General features: G+C 38.4%; 4 protein-coding genes and 2 long non-coding RNA genes across 9 annotated transcripts; 2 read left to right on the top strand and 4 right to left on the bottom strand.

The window, feature by feature from the left end:
• Window positions 1-1,062: 1,062 nt before the first annotated feature.
• On the bottom strand, window positions 1,063-1,622 carry LOC135634119 (ethylene-responsive transcription factor ERF019-like). Its single transcript, XM_065144346.1, has one exon. The coding sequence runs from the start codon at window positions 1,603-1,605 to the stop codon at window positions 1,147-1,149; it is 459 nt and encodes a 152-aa protein (XP_065000418.1). The 5' UTR covers window positions 1,606-1,622; the 3' UTR covers window positions 1,063-1,146.
• Window positions 1,623-6,009: 4,387 nt separating this feature from the next.
• LOC135634118 (putative ribosome biogenesis protein C8F11.04) lies at window positions 6,010-7,772 on the bottom strand. Its single transcript, XM_065144345.1, has one exon. The coding sequence runs from the start codon at window positions 7,698-7,700 to the stop codon at window positions 6,321-6,323; it is 1,380 nt and encodes a 459-aa protein (XP_065000417.1). The 5' UTR covers window positions 7,701-7,772; the 3' UTR covers window positions 6,010-6,320.
• Window positions 7,773-8,237: 465 nt separating this feature from the next.
• On the top strand, window positions 8,238-13,482 carry LOC135633317 (uncharacterized). Of its 4 annotated transcripts, none has more exons than XR_010494961.1 (7): window positions 8,238-8,691; window positions 9,364-9,449; window positions 10,237-10,383; window positions 11,586-11,704; window positions 12,343-12,446; window positions 12,709-12,851; window positions 12,984-13,482. It is a non-coding gene; the product is annotated as an uncharacterized LOC135633317 (long non-coding RNA). The 4 variants fall into 4 exon arrangements; XR_010494959.1 differs by adding an exon at window positions 11,400-11,496 and having other exon boundaries at window positions 8,238-9,449; XR_010494960.1 differs by adding an exon at window positions 11,397-11,496 and having other exon boundaries at window positions 8,238-9,449.
• Window positions 13,483-14,659: 1,177 nt separating this feature from the next.
• LOC135633277 (glycine-rich cell wall structural protein 1-like) lies at window positions 14,660-16,918 on the bottom strand. Its single transcript, XM_065142576.1, has 3 exons — window positions 16,697-16,918; window positions 15,695-15,869; window positions 14,660-14,993 (listed from the first exon to the last, which is right to left on the bottom strand). Exons 1-3 carry the CDS (start codon window positions 16,845-16,847, stop codon window positions 14,903-14,905), a joined length of 417 nt encoding a protein of 138 aa, XP_064998648.1. The 5' UTR covers window positions 16,848-16,918; the 3' UTR covers window positions 14,660-14,902.
• A 608-nt stretch (window positions 16,919-17,526) lies between these two features.
• LOC135633662 (fructokinase-2-like) lies at window positions 17,527-19,064 on the top strand. The gene is made up of 5 exons (XM_065143407.1): window positions 17,527-17,771; window positions 17,885-18,295; window positions 18,360-18,494; window positions 18,615-18,731; window positions 18,821-19,064. The coding sequence occupies exons 1-5, from the start codon at window positions 17,583-17,585 to the stop codon at window positions 18,950-18,952; spliced, it is 984 nt and encodes a 327-aa protein (XP_064999479.1). The 5' UTR covers window positions 17,527-17,582; the 3' UTR covers window positions 18,953-19,064.
• A 363-nt stretch (window positions 19,065-19,427) lies between these two features.
• On the bottom strand, window positions 19,428-23,675 carry LOC135633663 (uncharacterized). Its single transcript, XR_010495088.1, has 4 exons — window positions 21,057-23,675; window positions 20,835-20,951; window positions 19,701-19,862; window positions 19,428-19,618 (listed from the first exon to the last, which is right to left on the bottom strand). It is a non-coding gene; the product is annotated as an uncharacterized LOC135633663 (long non-coding RNA).
• Window positions 23,676-25,583: the final 1,908 nt, after the last annotated feature.

The following is a 25,583-nucleotide window of genomic DNA, read 5'->3' as shown; positions in this document are numbered from 1 at the left end:
ATAATTTTGACATGATGTGTTTGGTAATGCATCTGTGCTGGTTTGTATATGCTTTGTTATCCATATGAGAGTGATTTGATTCTAATTTTCAAATGTTATACTGATTTAACCTAAATTTAAGCTAATATTAGCTAAGGAAAACTCAGAAATAGGGTTAACTCAATATAGTGTAATATACTCTCTTTTTTTGTAGATAAAAATATATGATTGAAGAATGTTGATTATTTCTCATAAATGGGCCAAATTATGTCATTATTCGATTAATCCAATCCAACTGTATCATCTTTAAAAGAATTCAGTATGATATCTTTGATAAATAGGTTTGAATCTCTTACGTTACCTATTTGACTTGTGTGTGTTGAGAATAAGACTCGAGTTGGGTCAAATCGTGTCATTATTTGGTTAATCATATCACGTCAATACTTCAAAATCATATTAAACCAATCTAACTGTATCATCTTTAAAATAATTCGGTCTGATATCTTTCATAAATAGGTTTGAGTCTGTGATAGCCGTAAATCCAGTGTTGATAGTCATAAATATACGATGTGAAGAATGGTGATCGAGAGAAGACCTTTCATGGGTTGAGAATGTGACAGATTGACTGTTCCAAGTGAATTGGACTAATGGTTTGCATAGATGCTTAGAATTGCATTTTGAACAGGTCAAGAAAAAAACCCTAGGATTCCTTTTTGATCGTTTGACCAAAACAAGTTAGTCTTCCCCATCCTCTCTCTCTCTAAAGCAACAAGAACTCACCGACCGCGTTGCAGAGAAACGAGTTGACTTGGAAAAGGTTTGCAAGTATCCAACATGAATGAACTGACGGCTGGACCAAACTGGGAGATGACCTCAACCCAGTCAGTACTAAACCTTCCTTCCTCTATCACCTTTCTATTCCGTTTACTTTTCATGATTCAGATAACACGCAATAACTACTGCCCTCAAACTGGACCTCCTACTTCTCAAGTCTTCTTGCCATCAGACCACCAATCGTCATCCCTTCTCCAGTGGACAGAAAGAAGAGAGAGAACAGTAAGGCATGAAAGAAGTAAACAGGGATGAATCAGTCAATGATTTGCTCGATTCGTGAAGGAGGACACTCATTGACATGATCGGTCTCTTCCTTCAGCTAATGCATGAATATTACACCCATATCTCCATATCATCCACGCTTATATCTCCGTACAACTCACTCCCCATGGACACGTCACTGTCTCCCGCCTCTCTCCGGCTGACCCTCTCACAGCTGACATCCGACGATGGCGGATGCCGCCGCTCCTCGCGCCAGGCGGCTTCCTGCATCCTCGCGTCGACCGCCATCCCCGACTCGGACGCGGCGCGTTGCACCGACGGCGGCGACAAGCAGGCCCACGTCAGCACCATGGCGCGGTCGGGGAAGTTGAGGCGGCCGGCATGGCTCGGGCCTCTGAGGAAGAAGACGGCGGTGTCGTGGGCCACCGCCGCGGCCTCCGGGGTGGCGTAGGAGCCGAGCCACAGGCGGTCGCCCGTCCCCGGCACGCGGATCTCCGACACCCACTTGCCCCATCTCCGGCGGCGCACGCCCTTGTACTTCGTCTCGCCTCCTTCCTGGCCGTGACTCATGGGACGGGTCGATCGGAGACGGCAAGCTGCGGTGTTCGTCGAAGCACGGGGGGTTTATAGAGGTGAAGTCGATCGAGTTGACGTGAGCCGTGGTCAACGTGGACTTTTTGGAAGCCTGGAGAGGTTGACGGGCGTAAATCTGGAACACAGATTAACCACAAGGGTTGGCCGTTGGAAAAGGACAGTCAACATTTTCAAGGTCAAACACTTTCGTACGGTCGCCGTTGATGCAGTTGGAGGAAAACATTGCATACTAATGCGAAAAAATGTTCCATATGTTTGACCGATGATTGATGATTTAATCTTCGTGACGTAATGTGATTACTATGGAATTATCTATTTGTTGGAAATCCCCAAAGGCTTATTATATTTATGAGATTATGAAACATAGGCAGAAATTAATCAGCATTAGGGAAAATTAAAGGGAAAAAAAAAGTTACATACATCCCTCCAATTGTCACATCACTGATCTAGTAATATTTCAAAGGTATTGACTATGACCGAGGAACCAAACCAAAGGATTGTTCCACACATGCGGAATTGACTTGGGCAATAGTAAACCATGTCGGCACCTCCGGCTGATGGATGACATGTGGGTCCCAACCAGAAGAATTTAACCTGTGGTGGTAAATTAACTGGGATGAGAAAATCTAGGGATGTTTTTATGGTGCATTAATCACCTCTTCTTTGTCATTATGTTTATTATATGATATGATATGATATGATGAGAAACTCTAGTAAATACTAGAAAGAATAAATTACATGTTTAATACTAGTTAATATACACTCGTAAATAACATCCATATAATCTTTTTGTTGATCGTATTCATGTCGAAACTCATTTAAAATCAAGGATCGTTATATTATCATCGTTGGTATGGATGGACTATGACATGCTTATATATATTATATCTTGATATGTTAGTATTTATCAATTTTAAAAAATAATTAAATTTTTTTAAAATTTTTAAATTTTTTTATCCAGATTTAATGATAGTTTATTATGTTTAATTAATAATATATATATGTATATATGATTAATCTTAATTAATCATAGAATAGATTAACATTATATATATATATATATATATGTTTAATAATAGAATATATAACCTTAATTACTAATATTAACACAATAATATTAATATATATGTTTAATAATATTAACACAATAACCTTATATATAATAATAGAATATATATGTTTAATTAATAATAGAATAGATCAACCTTAATTACTGTTAATTTGGACATAAATATAAGATAATCGATCAAATTGGGACTAACACAAAAGAATAATTTTAATTAAGATTAATCTTCGTAAATATACATTAATATGCCTTCTGGTCATATAACATAATAAATAAAACTTAGAAAAAAGTTAGTTAAATAACTTTAAATTTCTGGGAAATTTCACTATATCTCGAGTTCCAATCCTAAACCAATAGCTTGATTACCACTAATCACTAGTTAAGAATTTTAATAACAAAAAAGAGTGTGAAGGATAATGAATGAAATTGAGAGTGAGTGATAGAAGGGAATGAAGGAATTTAAAGCTCGAAACAGGCCCTAATAATTAATTTGATTATAGTGGTCAAACTTGACTTGATTTGGATCGATATAAGTCAAATATCAATTAATACTTACACAAATCAAATCAAGCCATCTATACTTAATGGATCAAAAATACTACATTTCAGTTTGGCTTCTTCGAATCATCCTAATGTTATCAACACTAATTGGATTGTTATATATATTGCCAACAGATTCTATGGAGAACTAACGTACCAATTTAGTATAATTATATGTGAATCAACTATAGTTAAGGTGTATAATACATTATATATAATAAGCTGTGGATTAATCTGATAAGGTGTATCATATACATTATTTATAATACACATCTAATCACTTTCTTGTTACACACTGAAAATTGATTTTTCTGCATGAGTGTATAGGTTTTTCCACCCTATACACATCTAATCATTTTCTGCATGAGTGAAAATTGATCTTAGAATGAGTGTATAGGTTTTTCCATCATTTAAAAAAAAAAATAACTATAATATCCTGACCTACCTAGACATCCAGTTCAGTCGACAGAAAACTCTAGACATTAGATTAAGACATTAGATTATTGTGACAACATGTGATACATATTTGTTCTCTTTGACAAAATAAACTATAATTATGATCCTAAAAGGTCAAAATAGTGGGCTAAATATAACTTCATTGAACATCTTCAATGATGATGTCCCGTTTGACAAGAAACAATGGACTGCATTACCAAGTCATAAAGACTTATTATTGCCTTCGGATGTTAATCCAGAAGTTAATAGGAAGACCAGCTCTTTTTCGTTTTCTTTCTTTTGGGATACAACAAGAAGAAGAAGACCAGCTGTTTGACGAGAGACTGCAAGTTTCTCCCTCATCTCATAATGCCACTGCCTTGTCTGTGGTCCTGCCAAAGCCGAAAGCTAAATGAACTGCCAACTAAAAAGCTCAAACAGTCAATGAAGACTACTTCAGACGACAATTAGATCCCATCAATAAAGGGGAGAGGAGGACATGCATGAAGTTGACCCCACTCCGCAAATAAGGGTAATATCTTTTCTTCATCTGTCCCTTCTGCTGTCTCTTTAAACCTTTTGGGTATTTTCTTGGCACAGTGCAATGGAAGTTTCAGTATACGCAAGAAGGGTTACAATTTTATGTGCGATACAAACATAGAAGCAACAACACGTTCTGATCATTCAATATGTTTACAAGGAGTCACTAGTATTGAACTGGGCAGTACAATGTTGTCAGCCCCTGGTTCTTGTTGTGGTTTAGGAAGAACATCTGAAAGTATTATGTGCCTTGGTAATCATTACTTCTTGTACAAAGGAGATTTAGTTGTTGACTTTATACATCAGTAGAGTTGAGTCTAATGTTGGATATTCCACATGGATGCATTGAAGAGTATATATAACATTGAATCTCATTTGGTACAAAAGAATATATTGAAAACAGATTGCTGATACAAAGAAGGTATGGAGGACAGATTAGATGTCCAATGATCAATTATGATAACATCTATTCTCTTAAAAGCACACCAACAGTGATAGAAGATCAAAAAAACCTTAAAGAGTGCCATTCATGCAACTTCATATTCTCATACCTCCTGCTAAGGATTTAACCAAAACTTCAACAATCAGCATATAATAAATAAACAACATGAACAATTAACATTCAGAAGTTACTAAAAGCAGCTGGAAAACAATTTTAAGTGGAAATAGTTAACCCCCTTTTTTTTGGTCAGAAGTAAGAAGACTTGCCAAGCAGAAAACCAAAAAACATGGTAAAATGCCAAGAAGGTAATATTCCATATTATAACTTGGAACAGATCAGCTTCTACTACTCAAGACTTGAATGAAATACTACCTATCTCCATGAATCCATGTATTCTTTAGACAACAATATTTTTTTGCTTCTCCTCATGGCAACAGATCCAATTCAATAACCTATACTTCAACAGCTTCGAATAAGAAGCAAAAAACTGTGGTCGCCAAGTGAATTCTCCAAATGAGAATACACTTGGGGAATACTTGCGGTAAAGAATACTTTCGACAAGTAAATTCTACAGAAATTCAATATTATATATATTTCTCTGAATGAGAAATCACAAGAGGCATGCTTGGTAAAGAGCAAACTACTTTGAAGTATTCTCATTGATAAGGCGACCATTACATTTCATTCTGCTGCCGCTTCTATCAACTAAGGTGACAAAAAAATAAAAAAAGAAGCATAAACAAAGAGAAGCACGAGTGCCAAAAGGATGGCAACAGATGAATTAAAACATCAGTAAATTAACAAGGCATGATATATCATGATTGCTATGTGATGAATTATAGCATCAGTAAATTGCTATGTGAATACAAACTTTGTCTGAAAAATTCATGTGCAAAAACTGTTGAATCCATGAGTGAACATCAGTCTGAAAAGTTCGAGTGCCCAAATAATAAATCCATGATAATAAACATACACCAAAAGCAATTAGTAAATTCAATATGGATTTTTTCCTCAAAATTCTGATTCCTTTAGAGTCTATAATAAGACATAAAACAAATGTATTAACAAGAAACAAAATGAACAAGCAGACCATTAGAGGTTACTATCTGCATTAGTAATTCTACCAGCACAGCACAGCAGTTCCATCACAAATGACTGAAATTAATCACCATCTGAGTGTTTCTATTACAACTTAAAGATTGTATGAACTTGTGTCACTAACTACAAACTAATGGATATCCAATCCAAAGCAACTATCACAAAGTTTTTTGAGTCCTAAAACAAAAAATTGACACATGTTAACCTATGATTTGGCAAATCAAAACTGTCAATCAATCGTTTGCATTGCAATTGAAAATACTAAAATGTGAATGCCACATTAAGATAGAGTAAACATGGTACTGGCAGTCGCAACATATGACATATGCATACTTTGACAAAACAATTAACTTGCATAAGAAAATATGCTAACATTAATCTCATCAGTAACAAAACAGATAGAGCACATCTATGGAAATAGAATTATCTTAAGATATGACAGACCAAAACCATGTAGGACTTGTTTTTGTAACATCTGGGCGTTATCATTGCCTAAACCATCAAAATCAGGAGAATGGAATCAACTTTTTAACTCATTCAAACAATCTCCAGCTGCTTTGTTCACCGCAATCATGATTGCCTCACCTTACTCTTCTTAATTTTCTTCACCTTCTCCAAATTCTTTGTCTTCTTGATCTTCTTTTTTGTTCCATCAGCTTTGGCAGTTTCTTCAAGTTTCTCTCCATCATTTTCCTCCTCCACTTGCTTATCCACTTTCCCCTTCTTCTTCCTCTTCATCTTGTTATCTAACGATACACCTGCACTCGATTTATCACCTTCTCCTTCGATACCATCACCATGGTCATCCTGTTCTCCATCATCACAAAGCTCTTTGTTATCCTTCTCGCCTTTCTTCTTGATACTCTCTTTCCTTTTTTCCGTCCCTTGCTTCTTCCTCTTTTTCTTCGTAGCACTCTTCTCAACTTCCTTATCATTGCCTTCTTCACCATTCTCATTTTCCTGCACACCATTATCATTATCCTCTTCTCCTTCATCCATTTCCATGTATCTTGTAATCACTTCGTGGATACGTCCCTTCTTATTCTTCCTCTGTTTGTCCTTCTTCTGGCCAGAGAGCTGCTCATCCACTTCTCCAACATCGACAACCTCGCCCTCACCATCATGCTCCAGATCTTTCTCCTTATCCACATCCATAGATGCTGGCACGTTGATCTTGAGGCCCATCTGTGGGACGGCCTGGTAGACCGGTAGGGCGACTGAGCCAGCGGCCTTGATGAGGACGGAGCGCACGTTTCCCCACCCCTTAGGCACGTGCTCCACAGCCCCTTCAACGATCGCGTTCACGTTGTCTGCGACCTCCTCCGGAGTCATCGAGGCCCGCCCAACCTTGACGACGGTGCAGGTGCCTTTCGATGGTGGATAGAAGAAGGCGGAGTTGAGGCAGCGGCGAAGCTGGAGGGGCCAGCCGGGGCGGGAGAGGTCGAGCGGGAGCGGGGCCTTCCTCTTGCGGAAGAACTCCTTGCCGATGAGGCGAGGGAGAAGGGGGATGATGCGGCGGTCGGCGAAAAAGAGGTTGTGCGAGTCGCAGAGGCGGCGGCGGGCCTCGTAGGGGCGGTAGTCGGAGCGGAGCGATGAGAGGCCGATGGCAGCGTCCACGGAGAGGGAGAGTTCGCGGGCTCGGTCGAGGAGGGCAGAGGCGGAGGCGGAGGGGGAGCGGTCGTCGAAGAAGAGGCAGAGGGAGGAGGAGTGGTCGGAGAAGAGTGGGTGGGGGAGGGGGAGGAGCTGAGGGTTGACGCGGGCGGATTTAGTGTTAGAGGGGAATCGGTGGAGGGAAAGCTGAAGGTAGAGGAACTCATCGTCCTCGAAGAGCTGCGCCTTGCTGTCGCGGGAGCGGAGCCACTGGAAGAGCGCGTCCGCTGCTTTCGTTACCGCCTCGCGGTTGATGCGAGACGAGCCACTATTGACAGGTGCCGCCGCCCCCGCCGCCATTACTCTTCACAGGGAGAGGAGAGGAGAAGGCGCGGGTGTGGAGACGAGACGAAAGAAAACAGGAGCAACGAGGGGAAGCCGGCCGCGTACTAAAAACCCTAGGTCATCAAATCGGGTTATCGGATTCGGATCCTTACCGGGCACGAAAGATGCACTGTGGACATCACTTTAATCAATATAAATATTTTCATAAATAAATAAATATATCATCTTAATTAATAGCCTTAAAATTATTTCTTTCTACTTAAGTTTAGAAAACGAGATAGATAGATAATCGATGAATATGATAAAATATAATTGAAATATTCAAAAAAATTCACATCAGATCCATCAGAATCTAATTAAGGGATTTAAGAGGTTTGTATATGTATATGTTTCTGAATACTCTTCACAATCCATTCAAATTTGATTTAAACATATCAAATATACACAACTAAATACATACTAACTCTGATCACCGAAAGGCACGCAATCACATCATCTCGTAAAAGGAAGGGTTGAGATGCGCAGTCTCACCCAAGTCTTCTGTGAGTCAAGAGAAGACCACCAGACACAGAATCTATTGCCATGGATTCCCATATGTATGTGCACAGTGCGTATGGCAATCTGAGCTCTATACATACTGCCACCAAAAGAGAATCCAAATCTCCCTCTCTCTCTCTGTCTCTCTCTCTCTCTCTGGTTGCACCACCAGCAGCAGTGACGAGGAGAGCGAGTAGAAATAGATCTTCTTTCTACACTGCTATCTCTCTTCACTGGTTCTTGCCAGTCAGTGGCTTTCTCTCTCCTTTTGCCTCCCTTTCTTGGTCTCAATCCGTAGCCAAAAAGCCCCATGGATGAAAGGATCCCCACCTGCTGTTTACTTCCAGTATTCCCCTTCTGGTGTTCACTCATCTCCCTCCCCTCACCACTCCATGAGGTCTCCAGCCACCTCAGACAGAAAAATATCTGCCTCCTCCTTGCCTCTTTTTCTCGTGTGATGTGATGTGGGGTTTGTGATTCTTGATCTTCTTTGTGGTTGAGAATGCGATTAATTGGTTCATTATCTGTTCTGGATTGGTTTCTGATTTCGTTTGATCTTGGTTTGTTTATGATTGCTAGAATTTCTTGGGGGTTCAGTATCCAGTCGACCTGTTCATGTTAAATGTTGAATTTTTAGCTACTTAAATATGTTCAGTCACAAAAATTGTTGCTTGTCATGGTGATATCTTGTGGAGGCTCACAATTGGATGCACCTGTTTGTGCTGGTTTTGTCTTAATTACTATGCTGCATCATATACTGAGGAAAAGGAACCTATTTTGGTGCAGATTGTGTGACTTCTGAATCTACTTATAATAGTAATTAGCTAATGGTTACAGGGCACCTTTTGCATCACTTTGAGTTGGTGACTATTGCTAAATTGGTTTGGTCTTGCATTGGATGTTTACCAAATACATAAGCCATTGTGGATTCCAGAATAATTATGATTTGTGCTGTCATTGTGATGTATGCCCCAATATAGACTCTCTCCATTAATGAGCAGTGGTTTAATAGTTTGGTCAAAACTGTATTAGCATTGAGAAGCAAAATTCTTGTTGTCATTATAGAGTACTTAGAGGCCTAATGTTTTTTTTGCATTGCTCGGTACTTGCCATTTTGAAAGCTGTGGAGCTATTTTCGCAGGTATTTGGCTGGACTGTTGGCTGAGAGGCAAAAGTTGGGACCATTTCCGCAAGTATTTCCATTTTTCTGTAGGCTTCTAAACCAAGGTATGCTTTCCTATGTTGCTGGACTGGCTGTTGTAACATCCAATTTTCCAATTTGGTTGATGTCTTGGCTTCTGATATGCATTTTCTCATTTTCCACGATCAGGCAATGTTGGAAAATTCATTTTGGTGAATTTACTTGTTGAATGAATTGTGTTTATTTTGGAATTAGGAGTTCTTTGATTTTAGCAATCTGCCAATTGAATTATTCATAGTGACACTAGAATTGCACTATACTATCTCTTACCAAGTTGAATATTTATAGATCACACTGACATCTACATTTTTTCCCCCCTGAATCCTGCATTGCCAGAAGCTTTGTGCGCTGGACCACCCCTCATCTGTTTAAAAAGTTGGATTTCTTTTCTTTCTTTTCTTTTCAAAAGGGCCAATCGTGTTAGCTTGCACTCTTTGCTTTATTTTCCAGTTCAGGTACACAAATAATTTTTTAGCTTTTGATATTCAGAGATACATATGGCCTTCTTGGTTTCCAGCTATGTTCTTGGATGGTCTTCTGGTTTACTATCACTATTTTCTGTGAGTTAATAATTTCCTGCACATAGTTTTTCATTATTTATACACCCCTATCTTGATCTGATAAACTATGCTCATTGTATAATTAAGTAAACTTAGCTCAAGTGCAGGAAAATTATATCAGATTCTTCCATATCATCTGCTTCATTCATAAATTTGAAACGAAATTCTGCTCGCATGAGGCTTCTGCCACAAGAACTTCTTTTTCCTTCTAATCAACTCCATCTTCGGTATTGAGATATCAATGTTGCTGCAGAAATTGTGCGGGCTTCCGGTTTAGCACCTAACCAAACTTTTGTGGAACATGAGAGAATTGAGCATGTCACTCCATTATGATTAATTGGGCACCCATCCAATGGTGGACTGATGGATCTGGAGGGGCGGTCGGGAAATGCACACAGAGGTAATGCTGTTATACTGTTTGTTGAGAACCATATTTATGTATATAATTATATGTTCGACCCTCTCTCTATATATATCATATACATGTATGCATATATTTATATGTATGTACGTACCAATCTGTGTATGTTTGTGCATGTGCATATGCAATTGCGAGCCCCTTTTGTCTTCCTCTAGGAATCATTGATTTCTTTACTATCCAAGTGTAGAATGCTAGAACTTGAGCTACTTCTAAATATTGGGAAAAAGAAGCCTGATACTGTAAGTCGATTGATAAAACAAATGCTAAAAGTTTTCTAAGCCTAAACAGGTTGAATTTAGAGCTATATCATGTTCCTAAAATGGAGTTGCAGTCATGGAGAAAATTACATGAAATGTTTTCAGAGATCTGCCGACTTATATAAGATAATTTTCTAATCTAGAAGAAATTCTTAAGATGCACTTTGGGTGATTGAGTTTTCAGTTATATTGTTTCATTTCATAAAATTACATGCTGCTGAAATGTTTGAGTTGCAAATATGGCCGTGAGTCACTTTTAGTTTTTCCAACACTATGAAATATTTGATATCAGCTCAGCCTGGAAACAATAGGAAGACAATGAGGTAGTTGTAGTTTTTACCTTGGAGCAGATATCATCCATAATCAAGATTTTTGTACTTGATGCCGAGAAAATCACTTCAGTTTGACCTTTTTTTTCCTTTTCTTTTTGAGTGTCTGTTTACTTCTGATTGACCCACCCAATCAACTTGTGCTTGACTCCTAAGGCAGACACTTCCACCCAAGATTAGGTTTGCATCCTGATGTTAATGGTCAACCATGGAGCGCTCTAATTAAAAATCTACTACCGCTTACTTTGGAAGAAATTAGTAACTTGCATTTATGTCATATTAATTGTCCTTCATCTTTTTAATAAATATAGAATTGCTCTTGGTTTTGAAGCTGATATCGATTAGATGTGGTGTTGAAACTTTCAGCAGGGTCTAAAAGTTACTTTTGTTCATTGTTGAATGGCAGCAGTCAGATTCAGTCTTGTCTGGGTTTGCATTAGGAGGATAGTTTTTATCACTCATGTGATTTAACTTTGAAGGTTTGATATAGTAGGAAGTATGAATAGGTGAAGCTCCAAATGTAATATAATATTTTTTTTTTAAAATCATGATGGTTATCAGTCTCATAATTGTGGACAATTCTTGCTATTGTTAGGCTCAGTGATCGGGAAGAGGAGATTGTGTCCAAGTCGATGAAACTCGTACATTTCAAATATGCATCTGCCTGTAGCTTCACCAAGAGGGGTGTGCAACTGCAATCTACCACTGTTTGTGGTAAATCATGGAATTCCCTCCCTCTCTCATTTCATTACCAACTTCTTGTTATAAGACTGCCATTGTGTCCTCTTGTTTTCACCAACTTAAACCTAACTTTTCCTTAAGTACCCAATGATTATCCTGAAAGAGGCTCGAAAAAAGGAAGGAGGTCGAGGAACACTTGGTAGGTGTCAGAATTTCCATTCGAAAATTCATGCCGACACCCACAAACACAGTCAATAAATGACCAAATCTTGCAGGATCATTGTTGAATTGATTAAAAATTGAATTTTCATTATCCTTCATTTCCTTGCATGTAAATATTTATGAATGTGCTTGGGTTGGGGTGGTAACATCGGCAATGTTGATCATGGAATCCATTGCCATGCTTCCTGTTTGAAAATATTTGGTTGAGAATCAATAAACTAAAAGATCAAAATGTTATTAATGCCGATTTAGGTGCCACGAGGTCCAACTAGTCTATTAGATTTCTGATAACTTCTACTTTGATGTCATTCAAATTTAGAAGAGCTAATATAAGATATTTTGCTCAATATAGTATTTTTTTCAATATTCTTGTTACCTGGGGTTATCTGCAATGTGAGAATTTGTTTTGTGTTTGAAGTATTATCACCAATGGTTACTTTTCCATTCAGGAAAATGAATACTTTCACAGAACAGGGATCCTTCAAGCATCAGCTCCAGGTTGGAATGGAACTGCTGGAGTTAATACGAGCCCTATCACAAAGAAAGTCATCAGGTTAGATATTCCGTTGACAAGTATCTTAACGCATGCGGAAATTTTCTAACTTTGATTCTTTGTGATGTCTCTTCTCTCTACCTAAATAATGAACTCTAAACAATGCTTTTAAGTAATATTTGTCATATGACCATTTCCTTCTTGAATATATTTCTAGGATGTTTAATCTAAAATTTATTTTTGTTCTCTAACAAACCATCGAGTTTTACAGAAGCAATATAACTACTTGTCTATTAACTACTCAATTTGTGTATGTGACCAGGAAGAAAAGCTAAGGGATAACCGTGAAACTAGCACCTAAATGAGCCACTGCATGTACTTGTGGAGGCAGAGTTTACAGCAGACATAGTTGACCTTTGTTTAAATCAAGCTGTGACCATATTGGAAGATCTTTTGAAGCCCATGGTACATATAATCTCTCTCGGAATCTGTCTTCATCGGTGTTCATGCTCATGCTTTCTTGTACCGTGCACTTCTGATGCCAAATTTCGCATGCAAGCACAATTGATTGAGACTGCTCAACTCTTCATCTTTCAGGTTGAGTCCATGGATTACTACAAGAATCAACAACTGAGGGAGTTGGCTATACTGAATGGTACTTTGAGAGAGAAAACCCTCATATGAGCCCCAGCGCATCTCCCTTCAACAGCACAGGAATGGAACAGGCGATGATCTGAGTTTCTAGTAGATCAACCCAATCTCGATTACCAAATCCAGGTTTTGTTACCTTATCAGAGAATTTTTCTGATACACATGGCTGCTAATTGATGGTGCTGAGATCAGTAATGGTGCTGGGATCAGTAGCAGAGCTTTGGACACCAATAAGTTGATTTCTAGGCAGTTCTTTGGATTGGTCATATCCTGCGATACAAAAATTTTCTGCATGATAATTGCCTTTAACTTCTGCGCGTGAACGCAGCTCTTGAATTTGTTTAATTACTTATTCTTTATTGTATGTTTGCTATTGTAATAAGTTCAAATCAGAATGGATTCAATGACATATGATTATAATAGATCTTTGTATCTTTGGTTTGCCTATGTGCTACATATCTTTCTTTACTCCGAAATTATCTTCATGAATTCATCAACATCACTGTAATGGTGCCTTCTTACCCTGCAACATCTATTTGTTATGATGCATTCTTCTGGTTTACATTTCCGTTGGACCCAACTGTGACCATAATCTGAGCATCTGCTCACACTCTTTGGTTATTCCACATGACATCGAAAATGCATCTACTTGAAGCATTTTGGATATATACTCTATTTTTGTTTATAATATTTTGTTTTTTGTTCAGTGTATTGTGTGTCAAACATAATTTTGTCACAGAAAAAATGATGTGAAAGTCAACCTCCATGAAGACTTGATAAGTGCAAAATTGTCTATCATGTAGAGACTTCACATGTAGACATGATGAATTCATCACGTCAACACCAATTGTTCTCTCCTTTCTACTTCTAATTTAATCATCAGATGAATGCATGAAGGCTTTCGAATGCGTAATTCAACTTCCTTCCTCAATCACCCTTCGAGATTTATGCCAAGGGCGATTGATGTCTTTGCGGTAGCCATGGACTCAAAACCTAAGTCGGTTATCGGCATAATTCAGATTGACAACGACTAGTCTTGGGCTTGGAATCATCAGATCGGGCTGTCTCTGGAACAACAGTCCACTTCTGGATTTAACAAGACTACTCAGGATTGAAATGCTTCTCTGCAAAGAGAGTGGGTTTTTAACACATTGACAGTGATTTGGCTGATGATACTAAAATTCAATGTGGAAGATAGAGCACCACAAATCATTTGCTTGGTTGATGCATCATGGTGAACTTTGAACTGTGATAGGTCAAGATGATCTTAAGAGTGTTGTTACCAAACAAAGGAAACTATCTGCTTACAATCTGGCATATGTCAGCTGAGAAAAATACACTCTCCCGTTCTAGTGATTTAACAATCTTCATAACATAATGTAGATAATAAAAAGAACAGATATTAAAAAGTTGTCAAGATCGTTTCCTAAACTCCACCGAATCAGACTCACTTGATTCGGCATCACACAGAAGAAGACTTTATAACAGCCTGTTAAGTACCTCAAGGATTGGAAGAGAAACCGAAAGCGACCAGATGAACTTACTCAGAAGGAGCTTCTGAATGCCACGATGAAAATTTCACATTTGTATCAGCTGAGCCCAACATCATGACAATTTAACAATGAGTGAAAACACATCCTGCCCATTCATCATAATAAAGACAAACCATTTTTGGTGTTATGTTTCTCGATCGCCCTAGAAGCATTTCATCCATGGAATGACATGTGACAGATAACAGATATTAAGTTGCAAACATTAGTGCCCAAGGATAATGCTTAGCAAGTGATGTGAGTCAAGATTGCAAAGTTTTGGATAGTTTTACATGCATTTACACAGAATTATTTGAAGGTAGGCTAGGGTGCAGTTTATCTCCATTTCTCGATCTCTTTTGAGGTTGCTTTTATCAGCTTTCTTGTACTCTCCATAAGTTCATCAAACAGGATTTCAATCTGATTCCTGAAGAAAAAAAAAAAAACAAGGAATGATAAACATTAAAGATTTATGCTTGGCATTAAAGTTAAAAGCCAACAATTAACAGATGGCGGCAGCAAATATAACTTTTCATCGTGAGGACGACATCAAGAGCGAACTTAATGATTAGCCAAGAACTACAATTTAATGGCTAAAACTAATATGCTTGGTAATGTAGTCAATATCAAGAGTTTTAGACCTTGGTTAACCTTCACTGGGTGGAAAAGGTGGAAGATCCAAAAGAATGAATCTGGATAATGGAGCACTAAGACATGGAAATTGTCTGTAAGCTCATCAACCAGGAAGTTGAGCTAAAACAAATTCACTGAAGCACAATGGTCTTTGGACATCCGTAGAACAAAACATGATAATTGCTCAAGATAAAAACTAATAGCTATTAACATGATTTAGTGTCTTCGACTGCCTTTATTAGTCTTAGCAAATATCAATGATCTGTGTAAGCAACACCATTATGATGACTTCGTGCTTATTTTGTCAGCTAAATTGTATTCAATACTTATCATCAATTTGATTGTGTTGGTTTTAGAAAATCAAATACATGTTCCTCTCAATGTTCAGATGAGTACCAAAATCGGACACAAAGTTAATGCTTAAGAAACAGGATGTCATTCATGATACTTAGTCATGTTAGACTTGGTTCAAAAACAAAAAGAAGGATTACTTACTCAGATGAACCATTTCGCACTTTATGGAACAACTTTCCCACATTTGTATATCTTCGGTTCTCATCATATGCAACTCCTCTCCCAACACCGTAACCAAAACCTAACCCTATTCCACATCCAGCTCCAAATCCAAATCCAAGCTGCAAACCAGGGAATCCAGCCCCTATTCCTACACCTGTTTAATGAGATGGAAAGTACAGACATTCATATACATCAGTCAATTCACAAGCCATATGTAGAGGCACAATCTTAGGTAGGCTTATAGTTCATATGGCGTATGTACTGCCTAAAGAAAAACCTTTACCACTTTAAAGTTTCAAAATATGATTTATCATTGGATGACAATAAAATCATTATTATGCACATAGATGATTCACATAATATTATGCACGACAAGAAATCAAATCTATATATATTGGCCTTCTCTTATTCGTCGGAGACAGCAGCAACCTGTGGCGGCAATTGCTAATTTGCATAACATATTCTTGGTTGCATATCATGATTCAAAGAACATAAAGATAGCAGGCGCTCATTACAAATCAAAATGCTTATTTTAGTTCTCCCAATCGAGTCCATATCTACTTCACAAACATCTATTGATGAATTTTGTGTCAAAGATCCGTGCTTGCCAACTAACGGTGGATAGGCACGAGAAGTTTTCCTTCAATATAAAAGAACATTCGACCAAGGCTAGGCATACCGCTTATGTTCTAAATCCCGCCATGAGATGGGGGAAAAGGCTATTTCTAGCTCAACCTCCTCTGAACTGGTAAATCGTGTCACTTGATGTGCAATACATCCTCGAAGCAAAGTTCAAAGATATAGCAACCGAACCTATCAAGAGTCAAGCCTGTCCAAACACTAAGGGTTTTGGAGACTCAGAGGAACCGAAACTCCCAGAGCTTTCTAGGATCAACCAAAACAAGGGCAGAGAGGAAGGGAGAATTAGTAGAGAAAAGGATACATGTACGAGTACGAGGAGATGGATATAGTGGCCACCACCTCCGACGAGACCGACGCCGAAGCCGACGCCGCAACCGGCACCGAAACCGATGCCGGGCCCAACCTTCCCCAGATCCTTCGCCTTCAGCACCGGGAGCCGCCACAGCAATCCCTTCTCTTCCCCGCCGCCGCCGCCGCCGTTCCAATCCATGGCGCTCCAAACAGCCCGCTCTCTCTATCCGTCCCGACGCCGCTCACTCCCGATATCTACCCGCGGCTACCAAAAATATCTCTTGCTGAGTTGGGGTAAAAAAGCCACGGTGGGATCCACCGTCACAAAATCGTGCCACTAGAAATCGCGTTCCCTGCCTCCGGCGAGACAGCTGATGGGTGCGAATCGAAGAGACGCGGGTATCCTCAAACGATCCGATCCAATTCAAATTTCATCTAATCCGAATCCGATTTGAACGAACGAAATAAATCCGAATCCGATTTCAACGAACGAAATAAATCCAAATCATAGTAAGTAAGCAATTAACCCATAAAACTTGGATTATTTGCAACGCAACGCATAAATAATCAAAATAAACATACGAGGAGAGAAAATTGGTGGAGACTTGGCACGTTAGACCCAATTTTGGCGGGATTCGCGCCAAATCCAACAGAATCCGAACGGAATAGAGTTCTTACGTGTAGACCGTTACGGAAAACAAGAATCACCAACGGAATGGAAGCAAGACAGAGAAAGCAAACATGATCCGGAATTAGGAAGGATAATAGAGAATAATTCATCTCAACCTGGTAAACACCTAATCCTAACTCTCCTATTTTAATCAGATCCCCCCATTCAAACTCTCGTATTTAAACCCACTGCAACGCCATTTTCCAGTCATTATTCTCTTCAATTCCCCTTTCATAGATTGGGTTAGAGAGAGAGCGAGGAAGCATGTCGAGTGGAGGTGCGACGGCGGAGTTGGTGGTGTCGTTCGGGGAAATGCTGATCGACTTCGTGCCGGACGTGGCAGGCGTGTCCCTTGCGGAGTCGGGGGGGTTCATCAAGGCGCCCGGAGGGGCCCCCGCTAATGTCGCCGTAGCCATCACCAAGCTCGGTGGCCGCTCCGCGTTCGTCGGCAAGGTCTCTGCTCGCCCCCATCCATTTTGCCATTGGGAGAGGATCGATCGATGGATCTCGGTCTCCTCCTCCCGTTCTCGTTCCACGAGATATTCAATCTTGTAATTCTGGTGCAGTTTGGAGATGACGAGTTTGGTCACATGCTGGCGGACATACTGAAGAAGAACGGGGTCGAGGCCGAAGGGGTTCGGTTCGACCCCAATGCGCGAACGGCCCTCGCCTTCGTCACCTTGAAGAGCAATGGCGAGCGAGAGTTCATGTTCTACCGTAACCCCAGCGCGGACATGCTCCTCACCGAGTCAGAGCTCAACCTTTCCCTCATCAAACGCGCCAAGATATTCCACTACGGCTCCATCAGCCTCATCTCCGAGCCCTGCCGGACCGCCCACCTCGCCGCCATGCGCGCTGCCAAGCAAGCTGGTATACTCCTCTCCTACGACCCCAACGTGAGGCTTCCTTTATGGCCGTCCGAGGAAGCTGCTCGAACCGGCATCAAGAGCATTTGGAAGGAGGCAGACTTCATCAAGGTGGCATTTTTATCCCATCTCTGCGGGCAATGCGCCAAACTTAATCGGGTTTGAGTTTCCGCAGGTTAGCGATGATGAGGTTGCTTTCCTGACGCAAGGAGATCCATGCAAAGAGGAAACTGTGAAGACGCTGTGGTACGATGGATTGAAGCTGTTGGTGGTCACAGACGGTGAAAAGGGTTGCAGATACTTCACAAAGGTGCCTTCTTTTTAATATTGTAACCTTGTGCAAGCGTCGGATACACTTCTTTGCTAGAAGAAAGGCATCTAATCATATTCATTTGCTGTGTTTTTTTCGGATTTGGCATGCAATTTCTAGGATTTTAAAGGACAGATACCAGGATATGCAGTGAAAACTATTGATACCACTGGAGCCGGAGATGCATTTGTTGGTGCCCTTCTGGTTTCAATTGCCAAGGACAACTCCCTCGTCAAGGTTCTTCTTCTTTTCTTCTTTAGCACTCCCTATTCGTTGTCCTCTTTTCTTAATTCTGATCTGCTTAAACACATCATTCATGCTTTTAGTATGAAGAGAAGCTGAAGCAGGCACTTACGTTTGCGAATGCTTGCGGAGCAATTTGCACGACAAAGAAGGGAGCAATTCCGGCTCTTCCAACTGCATCGATGGCAATGGAATTGGTTGCCAAGGCGAAATGAGTTATCCATGTCCCATATGCTTGCTTATCTCATGCGCTTTTCTTGATTATTTATGAACCGAGAAACTTCATCTTGTCTCAATAAAAATTATTCCTAATGGTATCCATGTATTTATCTTGTATTTTATCAAAACCGTGACCCCTTATGTTATCAAAACATAATTCCTCGTTTTGTTTATGCTATTTAATATGATGTGCCTACATTAGCCATTGTTTAGGAACAGTGACCCACCCCTTATCCTACATCAGGCTTTTAATGGCTTAATCACCAACACTCAACGTGTTTCCCTTTCCAAGCCTTTTAGGGCTCTACACATCAAAATGAGATGCTTTGGGACAAATCATTCATTCATGTAAAACATGGTAGGCTAACTTACGAGAACGTTTAATGGCCACTTAAGCATAGGCAAACTAATCCTTGACATTTGTAAAATACTAATGCAGTAGCAAAGCGAAACTAGCAATAACAAGATTGATAGAGAAATAGAAAGATTGGCAAATGGGCACTCTTATAGCAGCAAGTATTTGTGACAAAACTGGGATGGTGGTAGCAAAGTTTACAGTATCATTACCGAATGTAGTCAAAAGTGAGCATTTCCAGGAGGTCTGTCTCCAGGTAAGAACTCTGTCGACAAGGTTGGCATCATCATATCTGCATGTGTTCACCCTGTAAAACAGTTCATTATTTTCAGCACTTTTGCCCCTCGCTTCAGTATATGAGCAGATAAGACCACAGAAAGCATAAATACCCCAAAAGAAAGAAGCAGAAAAGAAGGGGTGTATGAATCATTAGATGATTACGTATCCACCACTGTCAAAACTACCAGTCCAAAACAGACATCCAGGAGGTCTGCCTCGAGGTAAGAACTCTGTCGACAAGGTTGGCATCATCATATCTGCATGTGTTCACCCTGTAAAACAGTTCATTATTTTCAGCACTTTTTTCTGGCCCCTCGCTTCGGTATATGAGCAGATAATACCACAGAAAGCATAAATACCCCAAAGAAAAAAGCGGAAAAGAAGGGCAGTGTATGCATCACTAGATAATTACATATCCACCACTGTCAAACTACCAGTCCAAAAAAGACATCAATTTTGCTTCCAACCCCATTTGTACACAGGATATGGTAATTAAGCATATGCCATTTGCAAGTAGAAGTTTAATAAAACACTACAAGTCAATACAGAAAGGAAAAAAAGTTTACAAGTTGCCATGTCTTGTATCAAATATTACACAAGTTTATAATGAACATTTGCTTATAAGTTTATAATGCTGTAACCCTTTATGAGAAAATATGATTCTATCATTTGACTGAAACAATAATGCACATAAGATCCTGATAGTTTATTGCCCTGCACCACATGAATCTTCAATATTGTGAAATGTAAACTAGTTAGTTTAACATATGAAATCATTTTATACTTCTACATATCTAACACCAATAAACAGTTAAAAACATTTAACAGTGAGGAATAACAAACTGCACCTGTTAGTTGTACCATAAAAATGTCCCTATCTGCCCCAATCGATTGAACAACAGAAACTCTTACATCAATCAGATACAACTCAATGATAACAGCATTTTTATCCATCATATTATCTGAACAAAAGGATAGGCCTACAGTTATTTCTTTCAGATTGCTGTTTATGACAAAATTTAGAATATTTGGATAAGAATCACAATCTTAATCAGTAGTGATCAGGAATAATTTGGTGGAATCTGTGGGTAAGTTCAAATAAACCAATAAAATATCTCAAAATAAATATAAAACAAGAAATAAGTGTGAAAGCCATACAGTAGTAGCTTTAATATCATACATGATAGTTTTTAAATCATTAATTAGAAAAAAAAAAGATTGAAAACTTGAGAATTTTGTACTACCTCAATGGCTGGTCCCAAGTAGCCACAAGGAAGCACCTCTTTGTCTTGTGCAACCACCTAGATAACCTTTGGCATAAAGATGGAGTCTGATGCTCACCACAATGAATTTTCATAATGCTGTCATAGACCAAACACAAATCTGAAATGAATATGGATCGCAGAGTAATTGATCTCATTCTTATGACAAGTCTCTTTTTCTTTCTGTGATTTGCATAGAAGTACCTTCTCTATTGTAGATCCATGGAGAAGAATCTTCTCTTTCTCCGAATCATGTAAGAGAATATTTTTGCTTGTGATGCCATTAAAGTGAGTTTTTCCAGTACTTTATATCTGCAACACTCATTGGAAATAATTGACAGAATGTAGTGAAAGATTACATTAATGGCTGATGACAACTTAATTTTCATTCATTAAGAGATCATACATTCACTTCATTTCAAACAATAAGTAGACAAGGACTTGGTTGTATTTCTAATCACTACTTATCCAAAGACTGACTACCACTGAAATACAGAACTGGTGAGAAACAATGTGAACAATCTAGTGAAAGCAAACATGTCTGATGACAACTTTATTTTGATTCATAAAGAGATCATACATTCACTTCATTTCAAACAACTACTTAAGTAAACAAGGACATGGCTGTATTTCCAATCACTACTTATCCCAAGACTACCACTTAAATACAGAAGAACTAACTAAAACATCAAATAATGAAAAAAACCATAAGAGTTACTGTTCATACAACAACAACGCAAATTAATAACACTCGAAAGCAATTCCATTTCTTATTCAAGTCTGGACTAATCTCAATTGCTAGTAAAGCAACTATAAAACATTCCCATAGACCATTCTAAATAAGAAACTATCCTAAATAAATTTATGTCGACATGCATACATACCCACAAAATCGACAAAAAAAATATACCAAACACCCCAAAAGCAAGCAACAAGAAGTCTTAAGGTTCTCTTTTTTTTTTTAGTTTACCTCCCCGACTTTCCAGTGGCTGCTGCAGGCAGAAGCTATAATTAGTTGGCTGCTATCGTTGCCATCATCTCCTATTCCTCATCATCTTGTGTTCTTCTTATGAAGGATATGCCTCAGTTGAAACCAATGTTTACAGCCTTGGCCCAATCCAGATTAGCTGGGACTTATCATGTCAGACTCATACAGTGAACCATTTTAAGATTTATGACAAATAAGAAACTCAAGTTCAATATCAGACAGAAATCTTTGAATTTAAGCTGCTTCCAATGAAGGTAATATAATTATTTATGCATATATATTCTTTTTTTCTGCTTGATGATGAAGTAATCTCTAGGAACAACTTAAATACTTCCTTTGGTACTGAAAATACCTAATTGCAGAAGTGTAAAGTGGTTATCGCTTGAATTGCAAGACAAAAAACTTTACTTAGAAAATAGACATTCAACATAAGATGTTAGAGGCATATAATCATTTTTTTTAATAAGAGTGTTTTTAATCCAGACATACACAACCGAGATTATCGATTGCCACTGCTATTGAATTTTCAGGAGCCAATGAACAAGTCACCAATCACTTGAAATGGTCTTCACTTCTTTAAAAACATATCTCTGAATTCATCATTTGATTTTGGCTTTTTATTATCTTGATCAGGTTTTGCTTTTTTAGTCTATCCAAGAAGTCTTACAAATGCTCTTGGTGTAGCAAAAGTAACACTCCGGGTGAACTTCTCATTGCTACCATGCTTATCCACAACAGTGATTAGAGAACCATCTTCTATCCTGCGACCATTGCCTCTTGTAAACCTTCTACCTGCATAAGATTGAATCAGGAAGAAGTTTTTATATGGACAGTGATGCTAAAAAGTTGCAAAAATCCAAAATCAGCTTGTAGGGGAATTCAATCCAGAAGTAGTAAAATTGATTGGGGACAGAAGTGAGAGCAGATCAACAGGCCTTAATTTATCTGGTAAATTCCTTGTTATGATATTAACATGACGGTTTTCCAAATTCTACTAGATAGTCTAAAGGATTGTTGAAATGAGGTGATCTTCTTGGCAGAAAGGCGAAAATCGAAATGATCAAAATTAATATAAACAGGATTATCAAACAAAGTGAATTGCTGAGCAAGCATGGGGAGCAGCGTCCTATGAAACGAGTGTGAATCCATAAATGAATAAGAACAGTACTCTTACCCGAGTCAAATGGAAACGGAGGCAGATCCGACATCAAAAGAAAGGGAAAACCCACATCCAATAATGGGTGAATTAAAATACGTGAATACTGTGTTCTCCAACAATATTGCCTTAATGAAGGAAAACAAATCAGATAACAAATTGTCTCAATTTAATATGGTCAAATTTAATAGTTTGAGTTATATTGAGATGATACGAATAGCACATCCATCAGCAATTACTTAGATATAGTAATACATATCCAGATTTTTTTAGGAATACAATAAATAATCATGTTAATCCTAGATCTTCATCCAACAAATCTGTAAAATTTACCAATATTATTCTTTTTCTTCGTGAAATAATTTGATCTATGGATAGCGTTATAGAAAAATCATAAATTTCTCACAGATCACAGAGTTTGTATGAAGGTCCTGAATGCCAGTATGTTCCATAGAAGAAACTACTAATCTGGAGAGTACAAAAGCACACAGAAGATTATGCTTTTCAATTGTGTATTCTGCCTATAAACAAGAAAATATGTTGTAGTTCCTTGACAAAGTGTGCTTCCTGCAAATTAGTGATAATTTCCTGTTACATGAAATAAATGAGAATGACCAATTGAAGTAGCATTAAGTCGAAAAAAAAAAAAAAAGAATAAATGACTTCTGTGGACTGTGGATCTAACTGTAATGATATTTAAGAAACTTTCAATCAGCTAGCAGGGACTTTTGGTTTCATAAATTTGATGAATTTAATAACTAAACTAGCAAAACATCAGGAAAATATGAACTTGATATCTAGAAAAAATTAGGAAAATATGAATTTAATAACTAAATAATTGGTTTTACATCTACATGTGGAAGACTGATTACTGGGAGCAACATAAGAAAAGCTTAGATGGCTCGTTCACAATTTTCAGGTTTTCCTGAGAATGATACCACAAAGCTGGGATAAAGATTACTCTGCAAGAAGTGATCGAACAAAGTCTTAAGATAAGAACAACTTAGAGTTGCAAAAATGCGATTGATCATATAAATAAGCATTTCAAGGTGACAAACAACTGAAAAAGTCACCTTAGCAAGGGTATAAAAAAATCATTGCCTTGGAACTAAAGATTATAATTCACATAACAGGGAACATATATTGTTATGCATAATGCAAGAACTTTCTTACAGGAGCAAGACTTTTCTTGAAGGATATTTCTTACTTATATGTCTTTGTATATATTATCAGGCATCTTTGGACTAAAACTAGATAACCTTCAGACACAAGAGATGTGCGTGTATCCACAAAAAAAGGGAACAAATTGCATTATTTTGTCAAAAGTCCATATAAAAGCTGAACTTTCTTGTACAAAACATTATTAATGGGCTTATGGCATATGATAGAATTACTTGCTTAGGTTTTGGCACATGAACACTCATATTCAAGAATACAAGTGCATACCAAAGGAGTTTGAAGGTGTCTTCCATCCGTACTTGTAACTTTATCAAATCGAACAATTATTTCTGAAAAGGTTGGTCTCACTATAGGCTCAGGATTCCTACATTCTTCAATCAATATGCAAAAAAAAAAAAAAAACATACTCTAGACACGATTTGTTTGTCATCAGAAGCAAATGATTTGGTGAATGTCTGTTTAACCACTGAAAATGACAAAGACATGGAGAAACATTTTATAATGATTGATTCCATCATCAAATTCAGTGGCTAGTGTAGAACATCACAGTTTGAATGAACATTATACTCAATTCATAGTAGGTATCAGCCAAAACATGAAGTTTGATTGGTGGAGTGTTGTTATGTTAGATAAGAATTCCTCAAGGCCCTATAAATGGCATCACTAGCTTTGGCACATTCTTACATTTTTCAAATTCAAATTTCAGTACAGAGTTAATGGTTTCCTAACCATCCTTACAGAAAATAATTATAGGGAGCTCCTATTTGCTTTGGACAATCTTTTGAAAGTAGGTAGTTACATGCCTGGCAATTTCAAGAGCAATCTAAGAACTTAATAAGGCTGCAGAAGTCCCTGAGTTTTAACAGCGAAGAAAATCAAAACATAATATGTAAGGAACTGAGATGAATATCGTAAGGCTAAAGATAAGATGGCCATGAAAGTTTTCAATAGAAAAGCAAGAAAGACGCATTACTTATATATCATAAGGCAGTAAATGTTGTATACTTCCACGTTGCCTTAGCACTTGGCATCTGCAGCAGCCTACCAAGCAGTGAACAGGCTGTGAACAATCTAATTTGTATCAGTTGATTCTTGTTCTTTAACTTGACATTTAATGAACATGTGGAAGTAAAAAGGAAACTACATGCAGCAGAAATATGAGATTTTTACCTTGCTACCCCACCGATTTCTGGCATCAACATTGGCTTTCCAGCAAAGCAAAGGTTCAAGACATCAACGTGTCCCTCACATGCCGCTATATGTAGAACCGTCCTACCGTCCAGATCAGTGCTGCTCACGTCGACGCCGTCCTTCAGCAGCACCTCCACCCTCTTTTCATCCCCATGGCAAGCCAAGAACGTGAGCTGTATGGCGGAGTCAAGGTTCTCCGGCACCGTGATCTCCTCCC

Source organism: Musa acuminata, chromosome BXJ3-3 (genome assembly GCF_036884655.1).
Source record: "Musa acuminata AAA Group cultivar baxijiao chromosome BXJ3-3, Cavendish_Baxijiao_AAA, whole genome shotgun sequence".
In the NCBI taxonomy this organism is placed as follows: Eukaryota; Viridiplantae; Streptophyta; class Magnoliopsida; order Zingiberales; family Musaceae; genus Musa; species Musa acuminata.
The sequence above is the reverse complement of the archived record's forward strand: the minus strand, read 5'-3'. Positions and strand labels throughout refer to the sequence as shown.